General features: G+C 37.0%; 1 protein-coding gene across 1 annotated transcript in view; it reads left to right on the forward strand.

Moving 5' to 3' along the window:
• The first annotated feature begins 2,306 nt into the window (after positions 1-2,306).
• Positions 2,307-25,877, forward strand: part of LOC145065928 (protein FAR1-RELATED SEQUENCE 7-like) — a 61,631-nt gene continuing 38,060 nt past the window's right edge. Inside the window, exon 1 of the mRNA XM_079013048.1 lies at positions 2,307-2,462. Coding sequence (XP_078869174.1) covers positions 2,307-2,462 — 156 coding nt within the window. The remainder of the gene's footprint in view (positions 2,463-25,877) is intronic.

Genomic DNA, 25,877 nt, shown 5'->3' on the forward strand with positions numbered 1-25,877 from the left:
AGTTTCTTGGGTTTAGCAGGGTAGTATTGGATATTTATTTAGGATTTCTCTAAGATTCCGGTACCCCTCACTCGTCTAACGAGGAAGGGAGTGGATTTTCGATGGGGCCCTGAGCAACATTCAGTGTTTGAGTCTCTTTAGCAGAGGTTATGTGAGGCCTTGGTATTGACCCTTACAGTGGGAGTCGGGGATTTCGTCGTATTCTGTGATGCATCCATCACCGGTTTGGGGTGGTCCTTATGAATAAAGGATGAGTGATTGCTTACGCTTCGTGACAGCTGAAGCCGCATGAGAAGCGATATCCCACACATGATCTAGAGTTGGGAGCAGTGGTGTTTACCCTCAAGATTTGGAGCATTATCTTTATGGGGTCCATTGTACTGTATACACAGACCACAAGAGTTTGAGATATGTTATTGATCAGCCAAACCTGAACATGAGGCAGCACATGTGGTTGGACTTAGTTAAGGATTATGACTTCGATATCCTTTACCATCTGGGTAAAGCAAATGTAGTAGTGAATGCTTTGAGCCGCAAGTCGGCCGGATCTTCAGTTAGAGAGAGGTGTATCAGTATATTTGTTGATTCTCCACTGTTAGAGAGAGCCTCCTTAGCCACCAGTCTTCGGTCTCGCACCCTATAAATAGGAGGGTTGCCAGATCTCCCGGCTAGAATTAGAAAATTGTCAATTTTCACCCCTAAACTCATATTTTTACTATTTTGACTTCCCCCAAAGCCCCGATATCATTTTCAACACCCGAAACACATCCCAAAGTGCCCGAAGATCAGGAAAATTTTATCTTTTTGATTTTGAAGCTCCAACCTTGCAGAGCCCGGTTTTTCATTAAAGCCCCCAGTTTTAGCAGAAGCGATCATTTTAAGAAACAAAGTGTTGCCCGATTATCATCAAATCAAGTGAGTGTATAGTCACTTTCATCTTATACATAGATATGAAGTATTTTATATAAGTGCATGCTATATGTATAGATATTGATTGTTTATTTGAGATGGTTGTTGAATGAATGTTTTATACAAGTTTTAAAATGATTTAAACTGTATATATATTTTATCTACAAATATGTTGGGGATAACATGGATAGATGAAATAGTTGGTTTGTGATAAAATGATGAGAGGCCTTGATGTTTTTGTTGTTCCAGTCATCTAGCGGAGTATGGATGACGACCATAGACTCTTCTAGACAGTCAAGTGGAACGCTAGCAGGCTCGCAACCTGTAGGTGTTTGTGAACGATATGTTCATTGTTTACTCCATCCCCCTCATGGTTGCCTTATGGACATATATGGCTGAGGAATCCCCTTAGTAGTAAAGTCCATCTCGATGATAAAATCCTTAGACTAGGTCCCTTGTAAAGGTGTTTAGGGAGGTAAAGTGAGGATAACGGGAATGGGTAATCAGGGTTATTGTTGGTTTGATGAAATTAATAAATTTATTGTTGATCGATGTCATTAATAAATTTATTATTATTAGTGGGTTGAAAACCCTATATGCTCACCAGGCTCCTAAGCCTGACCCACTCAGCTTTCTGTTTTACATGTAGTGGACCCAGAGCATAGTTTGGATGATGATGAGGGATTTTTGGAATATAGGCCAATAGTTGTAAATAACTGTTGTATGGCTTATAATGTACTGTTTATGCTTTTGATCTGTATCGAACATGACATCCCGAGTCTTTTTAATGAAATACATTTCTATGGAAATGCTTTGATAAATCTTTAACATATTTTATTTTGGGAACGAATTCCGCAACATTTTTATGTAAAATGTTACTCTGATTTTCAAACAAGCATAAACAAAATCGGCCTTTTCTGGCCGTGAAAATAAGGATGTCACAGTTGGTATCAGAGCATTAGTTTACGCGAACTAGGAATTTGTAGGATTTCTAGACTTAAACTTAGAATGCTAAGTGATGATTGTGAGATGAGTGTCTACCACATTTAAGACACGAGCACTAGTATAATTTAGGAAAGTTGCCTAAAATGATTTTATGTGCTATATGCTATATGTTTACCATATATGCCATTATTTGTTCGGATCTATGGTCTGTTGCCGACTGGATTTGGAAACCTTATGTGTGTAGGATTCTAAGCGTATGACTACGATATTAGAACTAGCATGTAAAAGTTTTGGAGTCTATAGTGAATAAAGATCTAAACTCATCTTATTCGATGTATAGATCAAGAATGACAAGAACTCGCAGTGGAGCTGGGAATGCAAATAGCAATAGGAATCGACCCCCAGTACTTGAGCAAGTACCTGTTGTAGGAGCTGCACCTGAGCCAATGACGATGGCTGGAGTACAAGCGATGATGCGGATGATGTTAGATCGCCAAATGGAGGAGACAAGGCGATTACTGCAACAGAATAGGGAAGAAACTACGATCCCTGTTGGACATCCCGAATTGAATGAAGGGCAGTCGGAAGGATGGAACTATAGTGGGACTGTTGGTCAAGCCAACCCACCGATAGTTATACGAAACAACCAGGATGGAGGTGATGGACGTGGATACAAATAAAAAGATTTCATGGCATCCAAAATGATGGGTTTTGAGCATTCTAACACTTCCTAAGTGTACATGCAACCCTAATAAACCTTGGATCTATGTTTGTCTAAGATACATGAAAATAATTATTTTTCCAAGGTTCATATCCTAACTAGCATGGCATGGGGAACTTGAATCAAATAAAGCTAGTAGAAATACTTACCTTGTAGTTGTAGTTAATTCCTTGGAGTTTAAGAGCCTAGCACCAATAGTGTGGATGCCTCAAATGAAATCACAAATCACCACAAACTTGGAACTTTGAGAGAATAGTCACTACTATCTTGAAATCGGCCCTCACCTCAACAAGTGTCAACTAGTATGATTTCAAGAACCAAAGCCTCCTTTATATAGTGTGATGGATTAGGGTTACATCCATGTAAACCCTAATACCCATGTCTCTTCATTTCCATGAGATCCATGGGTTAAAGCTCCATGGAGTATCCATGGACTTTTCCATGCAAGCGTAGCCCATTCCAAATAAGCCTTAGCCCACACTATATAAATATAGAAGCCCATATTTAATTAGTAATATCTTTGATCTCTAAATTAATCCTAGATTAATTATAGATCAATACTAATTAAATAATATGATCTTATATTAATATATTAGAACTTATAATATATTAATAAATCATAACTTGTACTATTCTCAACAGATTATCCATAAATTGTTCGGGTGAAGTGCAACCCAAATGGACCATGCCGGGTCGGGTCAAGTACATACCAAATATAGTTATGGACTTAGACACTATATCCAACAGTCTCCCACTTGGATAAGTCTAATAACTATAGTTGCAAGTATGACTTCAGGAACCGATCAGCAATCGTAGCTCTTTAAACTCCGTTGAACTAGAACGCGCCATTTTAGATAAGTGATCATATAATCCTCTGTTCTAGATATCAGCCGGACAAATACATGGAACAATGTCTTGCTTATTGTCCAGCAGTTTGTTTCCCGATTTCCGATTTGTTTGACATAGAACTTAACTGAACACATCAATTTAGTTCTGACCGGGCCTGGTACATAGGTCAAAACAAAATCATCAAGGGCCCAGATATCAGCTTCTAATCCAAGAAGGAACAGATAAACTTCGACTCATATGTTTGTTCTACCACTCATTGAATTATACACAAAGGCACGTTTTATAACATCGAGTTACCAATGCGTTTTCGAACAATCAATGCATAATCAACTCGTAAGTAACAAATCATATTTCTAGGTTTGAAGACTTATATGATATTACCGTCTCACGATCACTCGAGATAAAATTCCATGAAGTGATTCCAGTGAGCGTGGGTTGAGTCCAATGCTCAGAACTTATGAGCACTCATGATTGTTGTAGCCATGTCCAACTCCTTAGACCTCTGCAACCAATCATGACAGTCTTGATTCATACCTACTTCCGACATATGACCGAATGTGGAGGTTTGAATAATATGATCTACCAAACATAATTATTCTGGAAGTCAAAACATGCAAAAGAAATATAGTAAACGATTGACAAGAGATAGCAACACTTTACTCATAAATAAAATACTTTTTATTCATCATCTAATGTCAATTACACTTTACAAATTTCATAATTTATCTAACTACTAAAACTCATATCATCCTTCAGCCCTATGCTCCGAGCATGCTGGAGATGCTTAAACCTACTCAGTCCCTTCGTGAGGGGATCTGCTGGGTTCTCATCCGATGATACCCTCTTAGCCACAAGAATTCCTTCTTCTATTCGATGTCTGATGAAGTGATATTTTCTGTCAATGTGTCTAGATCTCCCATGATCTTTTGGTTCCTTGGCTAAGGCAACCGCACTATTGCTGTCACAGAAAATCTGCATTGGCTCTTTTATAGCTGGTACAACTCCAAGGTCTCCGATGAAGTTCTTTAGCCATATAGCCTCCTTTCCTGCCTCGCTTGCTGATATATACTCTGATTCACAAGTGGAATAAGCCACTGTCTCCTGCTTGGAACTCTTCCAAGTGATTGCTCCTCCGTTTAAGGTAAAGACCCAGCCCGACTGAGAGCGGAAATTATCCCTATCAGTCTGGAAGCTAGCATCACTATACCCTACAACTCTCAAGTCATCACTCCTACCGAAGGTAAGGACCCAGTCCTTAGTCCTTTGTAGGTACTTGAGGATATTCTTTACCGCAGTCCAGTGTTCCTTGCCAGGGTTCCCCTGATACGTGCTAACCATGCTCAAAGCAAAGGCTACATCAGGTCGAGTACACGTCATAGCATACATGATCGATCCTACAACTGAAGCATAAGGAAGTCGACTCATTTCTGGTATCTCAGCCTCAGTACTAGGGCTTTGTGTCTTACTCAATCTGGCGTTACTCTGAATGGGTAACTCACCTTTCTTGGAGTTATGCATGTTGAATCTTTTCAACACTTTGTCCAAGTAGGTACTTTGACTAAGTCCAATTAGTCTTTTACTCCGGTCTCTCAAAATCCTTATCCCTAGAATATAGGCAGCTTCTCCTAGGTCCTTCATAGAGAAACACTTCCCAAGCCAGGACTTAACTTCCTGCAAAGTTGGGATGTCATTTCCTATGAGTAATATGTCATCCACATACAATACCAAGAAACTGACTATACTCCCACTAGCCTTGACATAAACACAAGATTCATCTTCACTCCAAGAAAAGCCAAATTCCCTGACCTTTTCGTCAAAGCAAAGATTCCATCTGCGAGGTGCTTGCTTCAATCCATAAATGTATTTCTGAAGCTTACACACTCTATTAGGGTACTCGTTGCTGACAAAACCCTCTGGCTGACTCATGTAAACATCTTTAGCCAACTTTCCATTAAGGAAAGCGGTTTTGACATCCATTTGCCATATTTCATAGTCATGAAATGCAGCTATGGCTAACAGAACCCGAATAGACTTAATCTTGGCTACTGGAGAAAAGGTCTCATCATAGTCCACTCCAGGAATTTGAGAGAAGCCCTTTGCAACCAGTCTAGCCTTATAAGTGTGTACTTTATCATCCATGTCGGTCTTCTTCTTGAAGACCCATTTGCACCCTACAGTCTTATGACCTGGTACATTCTCAAACAAGTTCCAAACTTGATTGTCATACATGGATTGTATCTCGCTATCCATAGCCTCTTTCCATTTCGCAGACTCGGGGCCTGCCATGGCTTCCGCGTAACTGTTAGGTTCATCCAGACCTACTAGTGTCTCATCACTAATAAGTGTCTCACCATCCGCAGTAATATGAAAACCATAGTAGTGCTCAGGTGCATTCCTAACTCTCGTGGAACGTCTCAGAGGTACATAATCGTCAATTGGCTCAACAGGAGTTTCCTCCTCAAGTTGAGGGCTAGGGTTTGAAGTTCCTTCACCACTTGACTCTTGAAGTTCTTCAAGGTCAATTTGCCTCCCACTGTCTCCTTGGCTTATAAATTCTCTCTCACGAAAGACTCCTCTTCTTGCTACAAAGACCACATTATCACTAGGTCTGTAAAAGAGGTAACCAAAGGATCTTTGTGGGTAGCCGATGAAAATACACCTCTCGCTTCGGGGTTCTAGCTTATCATGAGACTCGCACCTCACAAAATCTTCGCAACCCCAAATCTTGATGTGGTCTAGTTTGGGTACTTTACCAGTCCACATCTCGTGAGGAGTTTTGGCAACTTTCTTTGTAGGGACTAGATTAAGGATATGGGCAGTAGTCTCTAAAGCATACCCCCAAAATGAGATTGGTAGCGAAGCTCGACTCATCATGGAACGAACCATATCCAACAAGGTTCGATTACGCCTCTCAGCTACACCATTCAACTGTGGTGTCCTGGGAGGTGTCAATTGTGAGACTATCCCACATTCCCTTTGATAGTCGAGGAACTCTGAACTAAGATACTCACCACCACGATCGGATCGAAGCATCTTAATGTTCCTGCCCAATTGATTCTCGAATTCCTGTTTAAATTCCTTAAACCTTTCAAAAGTCTCTGACTTATGCTTGATTAAATAGACATATCCATATCTATTGTAATCATCAGTAAAAGTCAAATAATAACGATTTGCATCCCTTGTGGCATGTTTGAATGGTCCACACACATCCGTGTGTACAAGGTCCAACAAACCTTCACCCCTCTCACAAGAACCTGTGAAGGGTGACTTTGTCATTTTTCCAAGTAAGCACGATTCGCAACTATCATCTGACTTTAGGTCAAATGATTCCAAGACTCCATCCTTTTGGAGTTGGCCTATGCGCTTCTTGCTTATATGTCTAAGTCGACAATGCCATAATGATGCTTTATCCAAGTTATTATTATTAATAAAATCAATACACATCACATTATTTCCTAAGTTATCAACCACATATACTGTTTCATACATGCCATCACAATGTAATGCTTTAAAATAAAGAACATTATTAAAGAAAGCATCAATAGAACCAACTTCATTATTAAATGAAAAGGTAAAACCTTGTTTATACAATGCATGAAAGGAAATAATATTTCTTGCCATTTCTGGTGAATAACAACATTTATTCAAATCTAAACTAAACCCACTACTTAGCGACAAAGTATAAACTCCAATCTTGGTGACATGTGTAACTTTCCTATTCCCCATGATTAAGTTTATTCTTCCTTGCTCCATATTCTCACTTCTTCTTAGTCCCTGCAAGTCACAACAAATATAAATACCACAACCGGTATCAAGGACCCAAGATTTAGAATGGGGTGAGTTATTAGAAATGATAATGTAAATACCTGAATGGTTGGGTTTAACTTTCCCATCCTTTACATCTTGCTGGTACTTTGTGCAGTTCCGCTTCCAATGTGCCTTTTCATGGCAATAGAAGCATTCAGCCTCTTTTGGTTCAGAAGAAGGAGTGATGAAACCTTTCTTGGTTCTACTTGAAGAAGAGCCATCAAGGGTCCTAACCTTGGTACCCTTCGAAGAACTCTTCCTCTTCTTCCCTCGTCATTTCCCGATTGCCAAGACAGGGGCGGAGTTGGTAGGAGTAGGAGTAGTAACAACCGCCTTACCCTTAAGAACACTTTCCGCGGTTTTTAAGAGTCCTTGAAGTTTGCTGAGAGTGACCTCTTCCTTTTTCATGTGGTATGTCATGCGGAATTGATCATAACATGAAGGTAAGGAGTGCAAAATGATATCTATTGCAAGCTCCTCGGGGAAGTTCACATTAAGCTTTAGCAAACGGTCCACAAATCTTTGCATTTTCTGCATGTGGCCAGTGATGGGTTCACCATCCTTCATGCGAGTTGTTATCATGGAGGAGATGATTTCATACCTCTCTTGAAGAGCACTTTGATGGTATCTTTCCATCAAGTCTTGGTGCATCTCATAGGGGTAAAAATCTTCATAGGATTTTTGGAGATCCGCGGTCATTGTGGCCATCATGATGCATGCCACTTTGGTGGCATCTCTTTCATATGCCCTAAACTCAGCGATCTCTTGAGGAGTAGAAACTGACTCATCAATCTCCTTAAGTTCCTTATCAAGGACATATTCCTTGTCCTCGTAGCGAGTAATCATTCTGATGTTTCTGATCCATTCATTAAAGTTGGATCCATCAAAAGTGACTTTCCCACATAAGTTCATAAGGGTAAAGGAGCCATTGGGGTTAGAGCCAGAAGCAGTAGTGTTTGCAGACATCTGAAAAAGAAGAAAGAAGGTTTTAGTCTAGATATAGAGATAGTCCTTAATAAAACACCCAAATGTAATATTAAGGCTAGGACCCAATCACAATATATTATACTTAGAAGAGGTATGCCGTAATCTAAGTAATAACATATTTGAAAGGTAGGTGAATGACGATTCACCAATTTCCACCAAAGTCGAAATATTAATAATATTTAATTTGGTTCTTAGAAACTCCTAGATTCTTTTGAGATTCAATGAACTTTTCAAAGGCATGTTTCAATCTCGAGTGTGCCCTCCAAGTTTTGTGACTGGGATGCCGAGGATCAGAAAATAAGGTGTGAAGTAACCATGCAAATTACTTGGTACCCTTAATAAATTACCCCTCAATCGATGTGCCGGTTAACCACACACGCTCCATCGATACTATGATAAATATTAAGTCACCCTTTACCTACCTTGTTAAGTCCAAGTTAGTGTGCCAGTTAACCACACACGCTCCACTAACGACATAGACTAAGTGTAAAGTGTAATTTCATGGATTAGCACCTTATTCTAATTTTTCCTAAAGTAACTAAGATTGGGAATTTAATAAAACATTTAGTTACTTTATAATATTCATCATACTTTTAATGAGAATTTATAAGTCCTTGTCTTACCCGTTCGGCTAACGACCCTCCACCAGTCAAGCAAGCGGTGGGTGAGAGTGGACACCTATTAAGTTGCCATTTTATAGGCAACAACCTTATACCCACCTTATAGACCGGCTTCGTGAATGAGGCGTACTAGCGGTAAGACGACTTTGTTCTTATATATATATATATATATATATATATATATATATATATATATATAATTATTAAATCATAATAATATGAGTATAAGGGTAGAATTTTAACTTTTAAAATTCTAAGGGTTGGAACTAAAGTTTTTAGCATGACTTTACTTGTTCCAAAACTTGAGGGCAAGTTTTGTAAACTTTCAAAACTTTTCATTTCTTGTAACTTATGAGTTTATTAGAGTAATAAAATGAAGACTCTTCATTTTTTCTAACTCTTGTATTCTTTTAATGGTTTTAACTCAAGTGACTTTTGGTTTTCCATAACTTGAGGACAAGTTATGAACTCCATCAAAACACATTATGATCATGAATTAAACTACCACATAGGTTACAAATAATTCCTATGATCATCTAAACATCATAAGATCAAGAATATGAACATGAACACTTTCATGAATCAAAACTACACTAAAAACTTTGTAATTTTGATATCTTGTTGTTGTAAATGGATTAGCATGAACATTCCACCATCTAAAACAAGTTTTCAAGTACCAAAACAGTTTAGGGTAATGTTCCTAGTCCATTTCCAGCAACTAAAGTCGAAAATCTGCACTCTGTGGCTCCTACTCACCGAGTGCATGAACCTACTCAGCGAGTAGGTTGAAGATTCACATGAACTCGGCGAGTCCCCCCATGGACTCGGCGAGTTCATCAGGCAGACAGCAAGTTTTTCGACTTTTTCAACTATTTTGCATCAAGTATCAAACAAACAAGCCTAAGCTCTGATACCACTGATGGATTTTGAGCATTCTAACACTTCCTAAGTGTACATGCAACCCTAATAAACCTTGGATCTATGTTTGTCTAAGATACATGCAAATAATTATTTTTCCAAGGTTCATATCCTAACTAGCATGGCATGGGGAACTTGAATCAAATAAAGCTAGTAGAAATACTTACCTTGTAGTTGTAGTTAATTCCTTGGAGTTTTAGAGCCTAGCACCAATAGTGTGGATGCCTCAAATGGAAATCACAAATCACCACAAACTTGGAACTTTGAGAGAATAGTCACTACTATCTTGAAATCGGCCCTCACCTCAACAAGTGTCAACTAGTATGATTTCAAGAACCAAAGCCTCCTTTATATAGTGTGATGGATTAGGGTTACATCCATGTAAACCCTAATACCCATGTCTCTACATTTCCATGAGATCCAGGGGTTAAAGCTCCATGGAGTATCCATGGACTTTTCCATGCAAGCCTAGCCCATTCCAAATAAGCCTTAGCCCACACTATATAAATATAGAAGCCCATATTTAATTAGTAATATCTTTGATCTCTAAATTAATCCTAGATTAATTATAGATCAATACTAATTAAATAATATGATCTTATATTAATATATTAGAACTTATAATATATTAATAAATCATAACTTGTACTATTCTCAACAGATTATCCATAAATTGTTCAGGTGAAGTGCAACCCAAATGGACCATGTTGGGTCGGGTCAAGTACATACCAAATATAGTTATGGACTTAGACACTATATCCAACATAAACTACCATGTTTATCCGGAAGTCCAACACCGGTGGAAGTTATAAATTGGATCTCCAAAATGGAGACAATGTTTGAAAGTTGTGAGTGCAGCAACAAACAGAAGACCGCACTTGCAATTCCTCTATTAAAATCTGGTGTATTGAGCTGGTGGAAGTTACTAGCTGATTTGATGCCCAAGGGAGAAGCTAGAAAGATGTCTTGGGAGGACTTTGTGGTCCAACTGAAATTGCAATACTGCTCTGAGCAGGATTTTCTTGAAATCAATAATGAGTTTCAGAATTTGAAGAAAGGAAAAATGAGTGTTACTGAATACGCTGCTAGTTTCATAGAAAAGATGAAGCTTGTTCCTTACTTAGTTCCAACTAAACTCTCTAAGGTCAATAAGTTTGCACATGGTTTACCAGTGGATTTTGGTCCAATGGTTAAGCAAGCAACCTCATTGAAAACCACCATCTGGGATGCTAAGAATGTTGAGACCCAAATCAGGGAAAAGGGTCTGGAGGGGACAGATGTTGGTGAGAAAAGGAAGTTCGAGGGACCCTCGAGGCCCAAGAAGAAAAGTAAATTCTCGAAGTCTGGTTCAAGAGGAGGATGAGGAGGAGAAGCAAAATGGTGCAAAAAGTGTAAGAAGAAGCATGCTGGGAAATGTGGCGAGGAGATCACATGCTTTAAATGTGGAAAGCCTGGGCACTATGCCAATGAATGCACCCTCATCAAGAAAGTTTGCTATGGGAGTGGTGAGGAAGGGCACATCTCAAGGGATTTCCCAAAGAAGAAAGGGGAAGCAAGGCCCAATCTCCCAACAAATCCAAAATCCAGAGCCTTCCAAATGACACTTGAAGCTACAAAGGAGGAAGTGGATGTCGCTTCAGGTACTTTTCTCGTAAACGAATTGCCTGCCCAAATTTTGTTTGATTCTGGAGCCAACTACTCTTTTATTTCAAATGAATTTGGTAGAAAACTAGCTTTGCCTGTTGATAGACTAGATAATGCTCTAATAGTCGAGGTTGCTAGTGGCAAGTTTATACCTGTTAGCTATCGCATGAAAAACATCTTCATAGACTTGAATGGGAATAAGTTCCACGAGGAATTATTGCCTATTGAGTTAAATGGTTTCGACATCGTGCTAGGAATGGATTGGCTTAGCGCCAATGATCCCGAAATATTATGTAGGAAGAAGATAGTAAAAGTAAACCCGCCAGGGAAAGAGTCATTTATGGTGTATGGGTACAAACGCAGAGTGAGTTCGAGAATCATCTCTACAATGAAAGCCAAAAAGTGTATAGCCAAGGGATGTACATCATATCTAGCATTTGTGATCGATGCTAAAAAGGAAAAGAAGGAGGTGCAGAAGATACCAGTGGTGTGTGACTTTCCGGAAGTCTTTCCCGAAGATCTTCCTGGATTACCCCCTGATAGACAAGTAGAGTTACGAATAGACTTGTTACCACGAACAACAACAATATCAAAAGCACCATACCGATTACCACCAACGGAGATGAAGGAGCTTATGAATCAAGTTCAGGAGTTATTGGACAATGGTTTCATTAGACCTAGTTCATCACCCTAAGAGCTCCGGTGTTATTCGTAAAGAAGAAGGATGGGAGCATGAGAATGCGCATTGATTACAGAGAACTGAACAAGGCAACAATAAAGAACAAGTACCCGTTGCCAAGGATTGATGACCTGTTTGATCAGTTGCAAGATTCGAGATATTTCTTGAAGATCGATCTAAGGTCAGGATATCATCAGCTAAAGGTGAGAGAGCAGGATATTGAGAAGATGGCTTTCAGAACAAAATATGGACACTATGAGTATTTGGTTATGTCATTTGGACTAACCAATGCACCAGCAGCCTTCATGGATTTAATGAATAGGGTTTGTAAACCATTCCTCGATAAATCTGTGATAGTTTTCATAGATCACATTCCGATTTACTCAAAAAGCCAGGATAAGCATGGTAAACACTTGCGAGAAGTGTTGGAAGTATTGAAAAAGGAGAAGTTGTATGCTAAGTTCTCCAAATGTGATTTTTGGATTCAGGAAGTCCAATTCTGGGGTTATATGGTCAACCAAGATGGAATAATGGTTGATCCAGCAAAGATTGAAGCTATAATGAAATGGGAACAACCGAAAAGTCCCATGGAGATTCGAAGCTTTTTGGGATTAGCTGGATATTACTGAAGGTTTATCCAATGCTTTTCTTTGATAGCTGCTCCATTGACAGCTTTGACCCACAAAGGAGCTACTTATACTTGGAGTGAAAAGCATAAGGAAGCCTTTAAGAAGTTAAAGAACAAATTATGTTAAGCACTAGTTCTTTCTTTGCTAGAAGGAGTTGAAGACTTCGCAGTTTATAGTGATGCATCTTGAGTTGGGTTAGGTTGTGTTCTAACCCAGCAGGATAAGGTGATAGCATATGCATCAAGACAACTGAAAGAGCACGAAAAGAACTACCCCACTCATGATTTGGAGTTGCCAGCGGTAGTATTTGCCCTAAAGATATGGAGGCATTATCTTTATGGCACAAAGTGCAAAATGTTCACTGATCATAAGAGTCTCCATGTAACACCCCGAGATTCAGGTGCATATCTTTCATCCTTGTTCTTTATTGAATTGTCATGTTTAGTACTTGAGTACGCCGGGCGTAGCAAAGGGGTACGCAGTGCGTACTCACGCGCTTAATTTGGACGCGGAGTCGCCACGGTACGCTGGGCGTACCTAGAGTTACGCCGGGCGTACCCGGCCCAGGTGCAAAAACCTTAATCCTCCTTGTGCACTATTTAAATGGTGTTATGGCTCATTCCTTAGCCTCCATATCAGTGAGTGAAACCCTAAAAGAGAGCCCCATCGTTCTTAGTGTGTGAGAGTGTTGATTTGAGCTTGTTGGTGCTTTAGTGGCTTGGTGAAGAAGAAGGAAAGGAGATCTTCGAGGCTAAAGCTTGAGGTGCCATTTTGGATCTGAGATCTACAGAGGAAAGAGCTACTCTTGGAGGTATAAAGTTCAAAACTTTCCTCTTCTTTTGGTTGTTGTTGTATGTTTCCTTTTTAGGGCTAAAAACCCCAAAGGTGGAGACTTTATGAGTGTCAAGTACTCCATGGTCTGAGATCTGTCCCTTTTCAGTGTTATTAGTGATGTAGAGCCATAAAGTTCCCATCTTGGATGTTTCTTTGGAGTCATGCATGTGTTTTAAGCCTTCTAGAGTTGAAGGTTGGATCATTTTGGGAGTTAGTGACTTGTTCACCAATGCAAAGGCTTAAAGTCATCAACTTTATGGATTAAGGGGCTTAGAAGGGGTCAAATCTAAAATATGGACGTAGGTCTTAACTGTTTAAGACCTCAAGAGCAAAAGGGATGAAGCAGGGGAGTACGTCGGGCGTAATCCCTAGTATGCGCCGCGTACTGGGTGGCGCTCCCCGATTCTGTGGTGCAGCCGGGTACGCCTAGCGTACACATCTGGTATGCGCAGCGTAACCCGGAGAGTTGACTTTTGGTTGAATTTTAGGGTATGGTCTAATGTGGGGCCTTTGAGCTATGAGAGGGGTAAAATGGTCTTTTACCCTTCTGAGATTGTCATAAGAGAACATAGTCTAGCCTTTGAGAGTTATACTAAATATAGTATTATTTTTATATGATTAGACGGAGGCTAGGTCAGCATTTACCGAGTCAGAGATTTACCGAGATACCCGTGGTGAGTCTTCTCACTATACTTTACCTAGTGTGGTAATAGAGTTAGGAGACAGAGTATTATAGAGTTATATGCTAGTGTGATTGCATGTTATTATGTGTTGTGATTTATTGTGATATGTGATATGCATGATTCAGAGTTACAGAGTTGGGACTTTCGGGTCCCTAGAGTTAGGGCCAGAGGGCCCACAGAGAGTTGGGGCTGGAGGGCCCCACTGAGACACATTGACCAGAGGGTCAACAGAGTTACAGCCTCGAGTGGCTATTATGTGATTATTGTGGTATTTTAGGGAACTCACTAAGCTTATGCTTACAGTGTTCAGTGTTATGTGTTTCAGGTACCAGTGATGACCGCGGGAAGGCGCCGACTTGATTCGTACACACATATGGGATTGGATGTATTTTGATCTTAGGAGATATTTGTGAAACTAAAATATGATGTTATGACATTTTATGAATGAATGGTTTTAATTAAAATGTGTTTTTCAAATGTGAAAAATTGTTTTAAATTTTACGGTGTTACACTCCAATATCTCTTTAATCTTAAGGAATTGAATATGAGGCAACGACGCTGGCTGGAACTACTTATGGACTACAACTGTAAGATACTTTACCACCCCGGTAAAGCCAATGCTGTTGCTGATGCTCTCATTCGAAAGGTAAACCTTGAAAAGAAAAGGCCAAGAGCGTTGAGAATTGAAGTTGTCTCAAAAATTGTGGAGAGTATAAAGAAAGCTCAAGAAGAAGCTTCAGAGAAGAATGACCGAAAAGAAGAACTTTTGAGCAAAACGTTAGTATTCGGTATAAACAGTCAAGGACTGAAGGTATTCCAAGATCGAATTTGGGTACCTAAGATAGGAGGAATAAGAGATCTTCTGATGGAAGAAGCTCACAAAACCATGTACTCGATTCATCCAGGTAGCAAGAAAATGTATAGGGATCTGAAACCATACTATCGGTGGCCGACGATGAAGCTCGATGTTGCAAAGTATGTGGCCGAGTGTGTGACATGTGCGAGAGTTAAAGCACAACATCAGAAACCGTATGGGAGTTTAGAACCTTTACCTGTACCCATGGGTAATGGGAAGACATCACCATGGATTTTGTGACTAAACTACCCAGAACGAAGAATGGTCACGACATGATTTAGGTGGTCATTGATCAGTTTACAAAAAGTGCACACTTCGTAGCAGCCAATGAGAAATGGTCTATAAATAAACTTGCTAATGTTTACGTGAAGGAGATAGTAAGACTTCACGGTGTGCCTTTAACTATTGTATCGGATCGTGATAGTCGTTTCATGTTGAGGTTTTGGAAAAGTCTACAAGAGGAATTGGGTACGAAATTGTGTCTGAGTATAGCGTACCATCCACAAACTGATGGTCAGAGCGAACGAACGATTCAAACACTGGAGGATATGCTGAGAGCATGTACCCTAGATGGCACCTTATCACGCTTTGTATGGACAGAAGTGTCGAACGTTATCATGTTGACTTGAAGCTAGAGAAAATCAGTTTATGGGACCTGAGATAGTCCATCAAACTGCTGAAAAGTTGAAAGTGATTAGCGAAAGGATGTTAGCAGCTCAGGATCGTCAAAAGAGCTATGCTGACAAGAAAAGAAAACTGATAACATTCGAAGTTGGTGATTCGGTTTTGCTTAAAGTCTTGCCGTGGAAGGGAGTTATAAGATTTGGTAAAAGGGGAAAGTTGAGTCCAAGGTTTATTGGACCATTTAAAGTTCTTCATAGGATTGGGAATCAAGCTTACAAGCTAGAACTACCAGAAGAACTAGATGGTATTCATAACACTTTCCATGTGTGTTATTTGAGGAAGTTCACGAGAGATGTTCCCGACATAATTCCAATTTCTGAGTTAAGGCTGGATGAAAGCAAGAGGCTAATTGAAGAACCAGAGGCAATCGTTGACCGTAAGACTAAAAAGTTACGATGCAAGATGGTTGATTTAGTGCTTGTGCAATGGAAACATACGAATGGACCAAATCTCACCTGGGAAACGGCGAGTGACATGATGAGTCGCTACCTGCATTTATTTGCTGATGTGTTTTTCCGGGGACGAAATCATCCTAAGGGGGAGAGAATTGTAACGCCGTGTTTCTGGGATAAAGCATTAATAATGGTTTAATAGTCTAGGTCAACCTTTGTAACTCATTTTGAAGTAATAAAGAGGAATTATGCGAATATTATGTGAGTTATGTGTGTATTTGCTTAATTATTAGAATTTAATTAATTAATAAGAAAAATAAGCGTTGAAAATAAAAATTAGGTAACACCAATATCTTTTAAGAAAGTTTTAGTGGCCGAAACAAGGATTCCGAAGATATAAAGAACGCCGAAATCCGAATTATAACGAATAAGTTATGACCCGTCGAAGTTTCACGACGGAACCAGAACGGCACCGGGAAGCGTAAAAATTGAATTTACGATAAAGTGCTTTTTAGCCTTAGCGATCTAAAAGAAAGTCATAGTATTTGTTAAACCGAGATTTTGATAGAAAAGAACGTCCAAATCTGACTTCACATGAGGGAGTTATTATTTTTCTAAGTTTCAGCTTAGCTGTAGATATCTAAACACTCGAATTTTAGATCGAGTGATTTTTAGCCGACACAACCTAAACGAGAATCGAAGGTCTCGTCAATAGTAGTACAACAGTAAAAATACTGACGAAAACGGACGTCGGATGAAGAAGTTATGAATTTTTAATGGATTTTCCTGTCCCGTTCTGTTAAAAATAATAATACTAAAAATAAATTCAAAATTAGCCGACGAAGTCTAAACGAAAGTTGTAGAATATATTCCTGCCTATGCGTGCATATAAAGAACATCAAAAACGGAGCCCGTATGACAAAGTTATGGATTTTAGAAGGTTTGGGTGCAATTTCCGAGAAATTCGCATGGATTGGAAATGGCCACGTCACCCTCGTTCTTGGCACGCCACGTATCCAATCTCAGTGAGTCATCGCCGCATGTCCGAGAAGGAGAGCTTTCCAAAGAGAGGTCCTATAGTCGTCCAACTCGTGTCGCATCCGGTGTCCGAATCTCGCACGGGCCACGTCCGAGCCTTGCAGCTGCCTCGTGGCCTTAGCATCTGCTGCAGCGTGTTCGCTTCTCAGCCCTCCGATCCGAGCCTCACAGCCACTACGTGGAGCCTCCTTAGCCACCAGTCTTTGGTCTCATACCCTATAAATAAGAGGGTTGCGAGATCTCTTGGCTAGAATTAGAAAATTGTCAAGTTTCACCCCTAAACTCATATTTTTACTATTTTGACTTCCACCGAAGCCCCGATATCATTTTCAACACCCGAAACATATTCCGAAGTGCCCGAAGATCCGGAAAATATTGTCTTTTCGATTTTGAAGCTCCAACCTCGCAGAGCCCGGTTTTTCATTAAAGCCCCCGGTTTTATCAGAAACGATCATTTTAAGAAACAAAGTGTTGCCCGATTATCATCAAATCAAGTGAGTGTATAGTCACTTTCATCTTATATATAGATATGAAGTATTTTATATAAGTACGTGCTATGTGTATAGATATTGATTGTTTATTTGAGATGGTTGTTGAATGAATGTTTTATACAAGTTTTAAAATGATTTAAACTGTATATATATTTTATCTACAAATATGTTGGGTATAACATGGATAGATGAAATATTTGGTTTGTGATAAAATGATGAGAGGCCTTGATGTTTTTGTTGTTCCAGTCATCTAGCGGAGTATGGATGACGACCACGGACTCTTCTAGACAGTCCAGTGGAACGTTAGCAGGCTCACAACCTGTAGGGGTTTGTGAATGATGTGTTCACTGGTGTACTCCATCCCCCTCATGGTTGCCTTACGGACATATATGGCTGAGGAACCCCCTAGCAGTAAAGTCCATCCTGATGATAAAATGCTTAGACTAGGTCCCTTGTATAGGTGTTTAGGGACGTAAAGTGAGGATAACGGGAATGGGTAATCAGGGTTATTGTTGGTTTGATGAAATTAATAAATTTATTATTGATCGATGTAATTAATGAATTTATTATTATTTGTGGGTTGAAAACCCTATATGCTCACCAGGCTCCCAAGCCTGACCCACTCAGCTTTCTGTTTTACAGGTAGTGGACCTAGAGCATAGTTTGGATGATGATGAGGGATTTTTTGAATATAGGGCAATAGTTGTAAATAACTGCTGTAAGGCTTATAATGTACTGTTTGTGCTGTTGATCTGTATCGAACATGACATCCCGAGTCTTTTTAATGAAATACATTTATACGAAAATGCTTTGATAAATCTTTAACATATATTATTTTGGGGACGAATTCCGCAACATTTTTATGTAAAATGTTACTCTGATTTTCAAACAAGCATAAACAAAATCAGCCTTTTCTGGCCGTGAAAATGAGCATGTCACATTAGGTTAGATCAGAGAGGCTCAAGCAGAAGGAGTTTGGAAAGAGAAAAGGAAATAGGAGAGGATCAGGGGTGAGATCGACAGGTTTGTCACGGATAGTCAAGGGTTATTGACTTGGTACGGTCGGGTTTGGGTTCCAGTTTCAGGCGGGATTAGACAGATAGTGCTGGAAGAGGCTTATAAGTCTCACTTTTCTATACACCTGGGAACCAAGCAGATGTATCAGGATTTGAGATTGAGTTATAGGTGGCTGTGCATTAAGAGGGAGATAGCCTGGTATATGGAGAATTACTTGACCTGTAGGATAGTTAAGGCTGAGCATCAGAGGTCGCATGGCAAGTTGCAACCTCTAGAGGTTCCCATGTAGAAGTAGGAATAGATTACCATGGATTTTATCAGCAAGTTACGAAAGACAACCCTTATGGGTCATCATTAATCAATTGACCAAGAGTGCCTACTTTTTGGCCATCCGGGAGAGCTCTTCGGCCGAAAAGTTGACCGATGTATATGTCCGAGAGATTATTGCTCGTCATGGAGTTCTGGTCTCTATTGTTTCAGACCGAGATGTGCGGTTCACTTCCCATTTCTGGCAGAAGTTCCACACGGAACTGGGTATGAGGTTACATTTCAGGAATGCATATCATCCGTAGACTGACGACCAGAGTGAGAGGACTATACAGACCCTTGAGGATATGTTGCAGGCCTGTGTTATCAATTTCGATGGGAATTGTGATTCCTACCTGCCTCTTACGGAGTTCTCCTATAACAACAGTTATCACTCCAACATTGGAGCCCCATCATTTGAGTTTTTGTATGGTTGGAGATGTCGAACCCACCCCGGTTTGTTGGGGAGAGGTTGTTCATAGGGTCATGAGAAGGACCGAAGTAGTACTTAAGACCATGGAGCTTATTCATCAAATCAGACAGAGTCTGCAGACCGCTCAGAGTCTGCAGAAGAGCTATACAGACTTGGAGTTTCAAGTCAGTGATATGGTGCTCCTGAAGGTCTCACCCTAGAAGGGTACGATACATTTTAGGTAAAAGGTCTAGTATGCTTAAGAGTTATATTAAAGTGATATTGCTAAATAACATATGATGCTAATGGGTTACACTAACAACAACTTGATACAATTGATTATTTATTAGAAATTGATTTTAATAAATATTCAATATAACTCTTATAATTAAATTGGAATTTATTTGTTTCGTAGACATAATAATTTTCATTAGCAAGTAACATTATATTATTTCACATGGTGTGAATTAATAAGTCATCCACAACTTTTTGGACTAGTTGAAAACCTTTTGTCTTTTACTCAAAAGACAAAGTTTATATTTTATAAACCTTGAGTTTAAAAAATTTAAACTAATGTTCATCTTTTTTATAAAAAAATTTTGAAATTTGAATACAAAGAAGATAAAGTTATGGCTATCTCAAAAGTATACATGTCTTTATAAGCATGGGGAACACTCTTATGACATGGGGACAAGCTTATCTAAAGTGGAAGTAACTAATGGTTAATAACTTCACTTTATGCATATAAATAATAGGTTTGCATTTTTGAATGCCTTTCTCATTCATTCCTTTAAGAAGTGGCCAAAACTTCTTCTTTCCCTGTCATTCTCTCTTAATTAGTTAAGAAGACTTAAAGTTACTTGCATCTTCAAGCCTTCTTTAAGTTCATATTGGTTATGAACTTACAGCTTAAGGGTTTAAGATTTTATGGACTAGCATCTACATTAAGTTGAGTCATTGTTGGTGTCTTAAAGGTTCCACATTCTTCATCAACTTCCAAGCCTCCTAATAGGACCCAAAGAACTACAAAGGTTGATATTTCTTCACATTTTCTTTGATTGGTATTTTAATCTTTCTATAACTTGCAAGAAGATCCTTGGTGTGTATAAAATGTTTATATTATTTCAAAAATTAAAGTCTTCCGTTGCCATATTTCCCAAGTTTTTGAAACTATTTTTGAACTAAAACTCAACAATTGGTATCACAGCCACCTTGCAAGTTTGGTTAGATTTTTTGATTTTTGGAAATCTTAGTTTTTGGAGAATATGGATAACTTGTTTTTGTATAAAAATAAGTTCATACATATTTTCTATGACAACTTTTTTATTTTATGTGACAAAAATTTCATGTATCTTTTGTCATTTAAAGCTGTCTTAGAAGAACAAATGTTGTTTTATGCGTATATTGATGTATATGATGTGTATAAACTAGCGAAGGACCAATGTTTATTATGTTGTGTTTGTTATTTTTGTTATAAAAAGGTTGTAAAAATTTATTTATTCATATGGTATGTAATAATTAAATAGATTAGCTTTTCTTGGTTATTTTTTTAAAAGTAATTAATTAGTTTTTAGAATTAATTCATTTGTACAAAAATGTAACAACAAATCAAGTTGAAACCACTTTTTGAAGACAGAATAACAATTTTCAAGTCTGAAAGGTGTGCAGGATTTTCAGTAATATTTTCTGATAAGTCTCGCTAATGTTGTTTACAAAGGGTTGTTAGACTTTTAGTGACAGTTGTTGAATTTTAGCCTTCAAGAAGTTTTTCCTATCTTTTGCAAGAAATGGGTGTTTACTCAAGTGGGAGCTTCTACAATAACATTACAATAAGTTTTTGGTCCCTATAAATGTCCACTTAGGAATGAACTTGACATTTTTTTGTTAGCCCACAAAATGTAATTAGTTGGCTATGTTTATGTACATATCATTTTATGAATGTTTGTGTTGTTTATTTTATACAATTATTATGTGTGGTTGATAAATTAGTTTTTCACATGCTAAAATAATTTTGGACAAAATAAACATCACATGGAGTTTGGTCTTTTCAAAATTTGACATAAGATGTAACAAGTTATTATTTTAAAATAAAACTCGGTTTTATAAAATCGCTAATAACGGTAAATTTTGAAATACTCCATTATAAGTTTTAAAATAGCGATTTTTGTAACTTATACAAACTCGAAATATATAAGTAATAAAGAGAAGTTTTATTAAAGATATAAAAGTTTCAAATGCGTTCAAACTTAATACCAATTTTTAAAATTGAGTTGCGTCAAACTATATAAAAAAACTAGCTTTTTATATAGAACCTTTAAAAGTGACTTTCTTTTAAAAATTGATACCACGGTTTATTACATGCATGTAATAACCATGATATCATATGTTTGTAAACTAGAATTATAAAACATATAAAGACCCTTATTTTACAAGCCTCAAATCTATGCAATCCTTTTAAAAAACACTCGTACGTCTTTTGTAGATAAAGGATACCTAACCGCTTAGTGTTGTCTTTTGATGGTCAGGGTGTCTTCACAATTTCTATAACCAAGTTATAGGTCGATTACACAAGTTTGTCAAATTGGACGATTTGATTAGAAATCTTTTGTGATAAAGGATACCTAAGCAAGAGAGTTTCAAGGCATATATGGGATCAAACATGTCTAATTAAATTTGTTATTAGCAATCCCATAAATCTAGGAATTATATTGTAAGATATAATCGATATCTATCGAGTTGAATTCAAATAGATGGGATACAGGATACCTAACCATTTATTTGTTTTGAAACTTAGATCCTAGACTTTGATAATTAATTTTTTTGGAAACTAAAAGGGTATTAATTATTAAAGATTAAATATCGAAAATACTAAATGAATTTTGTTAAAATTTTGTAGTTATATAATCCATTCTCATTATCATGAATTGTTATTTCCTTTAAGACTTAATGAAACAATAACATTCACTAGATACAACTTCAATTAATGGGTTCATGTCTTCAGAGACAATCTCGTAAGAGATATGAAATTGTATACACTTAATGGTCCTAGTCCTAAACTATTTGCTTTGAGTAATGAACCTGAACCTGAACATGATACCTAGGAATAGTTATTCATGAATTCTAGGAAGTCTTAGATAATTTAAACATTTATCTGATGATATAACAGGTTAGCAATATTCCAATATATACAATGATGTTTTATTTAAAGCTAGTTTAAACATTGGAATAATGCAATGCTAAAGAGTAACCTAGTGTGATCGAAGAGGCCCATGTTTTATGGACTGAACACCTTTAAGCCCAAGAAATCTACTAAAGCCCACATAGATGGATCTTGTTTCTTTTGTGAAGAAACTGGATAGTGGAAGAGGATTTACTCCTTTTATTTGGAAAGAAAGTCTGGAAGAGACTAGTAATTCTAAGTATCTACTAGATAGAACTCATGTTTTTGATGTAACACTTAGGTACTTGGTACTTAAATATTAATCTAATATTTGTAAATGGCTTGCAAATATTTATTGAAGAGTAACCAAGGTGAGCATAATAAAGTTGGAACTACACTCTAGGAGTTTAGTTTATTATTTATGCTTAGAACATAAATTACTTGTAATATAAAACAATATTTGTTTCGGAAAAATGTATGTTTTAATTTAGAATGTCTAAATTTATGTCTCAGTTATTTTATTCAAATGTTGATAATTTACTTAATTGTTTTTCATAATGATAATATTCATATTTTGAAATGATTAACTTCTATTTATGAGACTTTATCTCTTAATAGAATTGTAAAGTAAATATCAACATTTTTGTAAACAAAATTAAGTTCTATATACAAGCACTTTTGACTTAAACTTGTTTTAAATCAAACTCATCTTTGACATTGTTATCTTTGTTATATAAATGGCATTCACATATTCCAACTTCAAGAAAGTGATCTTTGAAGGCAAATAATGTAATTAATTTGACATATGCGAACCTTATTTATATGTAAAGGATTCCTAAGGATATTTTCATTAAGGTGTAGAGAAAATAATTAAGGAACTATACACTTGGTGTATGACTTCCTTTCTAATGAATGTCTGAGATTAAGCAAAAGATACCAAATAAAGTTTATTAACAACTATAATAGTTTTAATTATATTTTACGTGGTAAAGCTTAATTGTGAAATCTTTGTTGAACGTTACAAAAGTTAAGATGCAAACCAGTAAGAACCATCTAAGGCCTTAATGATAATAAATGATGAATTAAATCTTACTTGGTATGATTTACTTTCTAATCGGTAGATATAGCCTCCATTAATCTTTTTGGGATAATACTTCAATCAATATTAATTGTATCTTGAATACAAATACCAAATAATAAGTAGATTAAACACTTTATAAGATTTAGTATGGAAAGGCTCCATCCTCATATTACTTAATCTTTTATGGATTTGAGTACGATGTTGGACTAAACCTTCTAAACCCAAAATCTACTAAACACATATTTTTATAATACTCTAAATGTGGCTTAGATTGTTATATGCAAACCCACCAAGAATAGGTTCTTTTATTCTTGTTAAAGCTAACTTAGTAGAAAGCATGCTTCTAATGACAAAGCAAGTGGGAGGTACATAGAACTTGAAGCAGCTCAAGGACCATAACCTTATGTAGTAATAGTTGGCACTAGTTTTAACAAGGATTGTTAAACTTGAATAATAGCTATTCACAAAAACAAATTATTCGCATTAATGGTATAAATCATCTATGACTTGTGAAATGTGGAATATATTATTGATGGTTTTTGGAAAATCCATCAAGCACCAAGATGCTATGTTAGATCTCGAATCTGATAAATGACTTAGAGTAATAAACATGAGATGTAATACATGTATGAGAATCAAGTATGGGCTTGATTAAAAGTTGTCCCTATAGCAAGGCTACAAGGAGTAAATAATTCATCTAGTAAGAATAAATTACATGGATAACAATACACATTTAAAGCAAGATTTGTAGTAAAAGGATTTTCTCATACTCATGTTATTGACTATGGTCCTCATCATACTCATTACAGTGACTGTGATCAAACCTTTTTCACAGGTAGCTATGATCAGATCAGCAAGGATATTATTTGCTATAAATTCATCTTCTTAATATGAGATATAGCAAATAGATTTCAAGAAATACCAGTTTTCTTAATAGACATCTACTAGAAGATATCTATATAGATTAGCCTGGAGGTTTTCTTAATCCGTGTTATCCTAACAAAATGTATAGAGCTTGATATCCATTTGTGGATATGAAGCAAACATCTCAATGTTGCAATCATCATTTTAATATAAAACCACAAGGTATGTTTTTATATCAAAATAAATAAAACATGTGTGTTTATAAGAACTAGTGGGAGCGTAGTGAAACTACTAATCTTGTATGAATGAGACATACTTAATCATTTGAAATCACATTCTGACTAAGCAAGGGCATTTTCACCTTGACTTGGAAAGTGTTTCTAAAGTGAAAGACTTAGGAAGGAAAGGATACATTCTTGGAATGTAAAATCTATAAGGGATAAATAAAATGAATGTTAAAAGTTTCATGTCCTTATACATATTGGAAATAGTTTAAAAGGGATCAAGACACAATATTCTTTTGAAGAATTCTTGGCATTGTCATATGGCATCATTTTGAGCTAGCCTCAAAAGTACATAGCTCATAAGCTTGAACTAGATGAAATGATTTATATTCTATTTACTTGGAAAATGAATTCATCATTTATGCCATATTATGCACAGGACATAGTATGTGATCATGTTGTAAGCATATCATAGGATGGTAATTGAATACATGGTTAAGTCACTGGATGACTAAGAAAACATTTTAAGAGTACTTTAGAAGAACTAAGAGAATGTATATGAGACAATCTGTTTAGAAATGATCTTTAAGGAAATAGCTACACATGATGTTAATTTCTAAATAAATATAAATAATTATGAATTATGATTGGATTTTGACATCATTATGGAATGAAAGGTAACTTTTGTTGGAATGAGGTCCAAGCAAAAAATAATGACACGGACTACTACAAAATAAGAATACACTACTTTAGAAGTTGACAGACCCATTGATAAAGTCATTCTTTTGAGCTATGTATGATTGGTCACACTTTAGCTATAAGACTTTATTATTCTAGAAATGGATTTTTGATTTGGATTTAGTATTTGGATATTGGAGTATTATAACAACAACTATTAGATATTGTTATGATATATTGGGATATAGTAATCACATTAATACTTGTTGGGTTCTGTATTAACATGTTTAATCTGTGAATAAGATTATTATTCTAAAAGTTCATAGTCGGTTATAATTGTGGGATCAATTATGAAGTAAGATTAATATGAATTGGATTGGTTAACTCTCACTAGATGAAAGTAGGTAAGTGGTTGTAACCAAGTTTCATAGGTACTTGTCAGAGAACTA

Source organism: Lactuca serriola, chromosome 1 (genome assembly GCF_051521515.1).
Source record: "Lactuca serriola cultivar US96UC23 chromosome 1, Lser_US96UC23_V15, whole genome shotgun sequence".
Taxonomy (NCBI): Eukaryota; Viridiplantae; Streptophyta; class Magnoliopsida; order Asterales; family Asteraceae; genus Lactuca; species Lactuca serriola.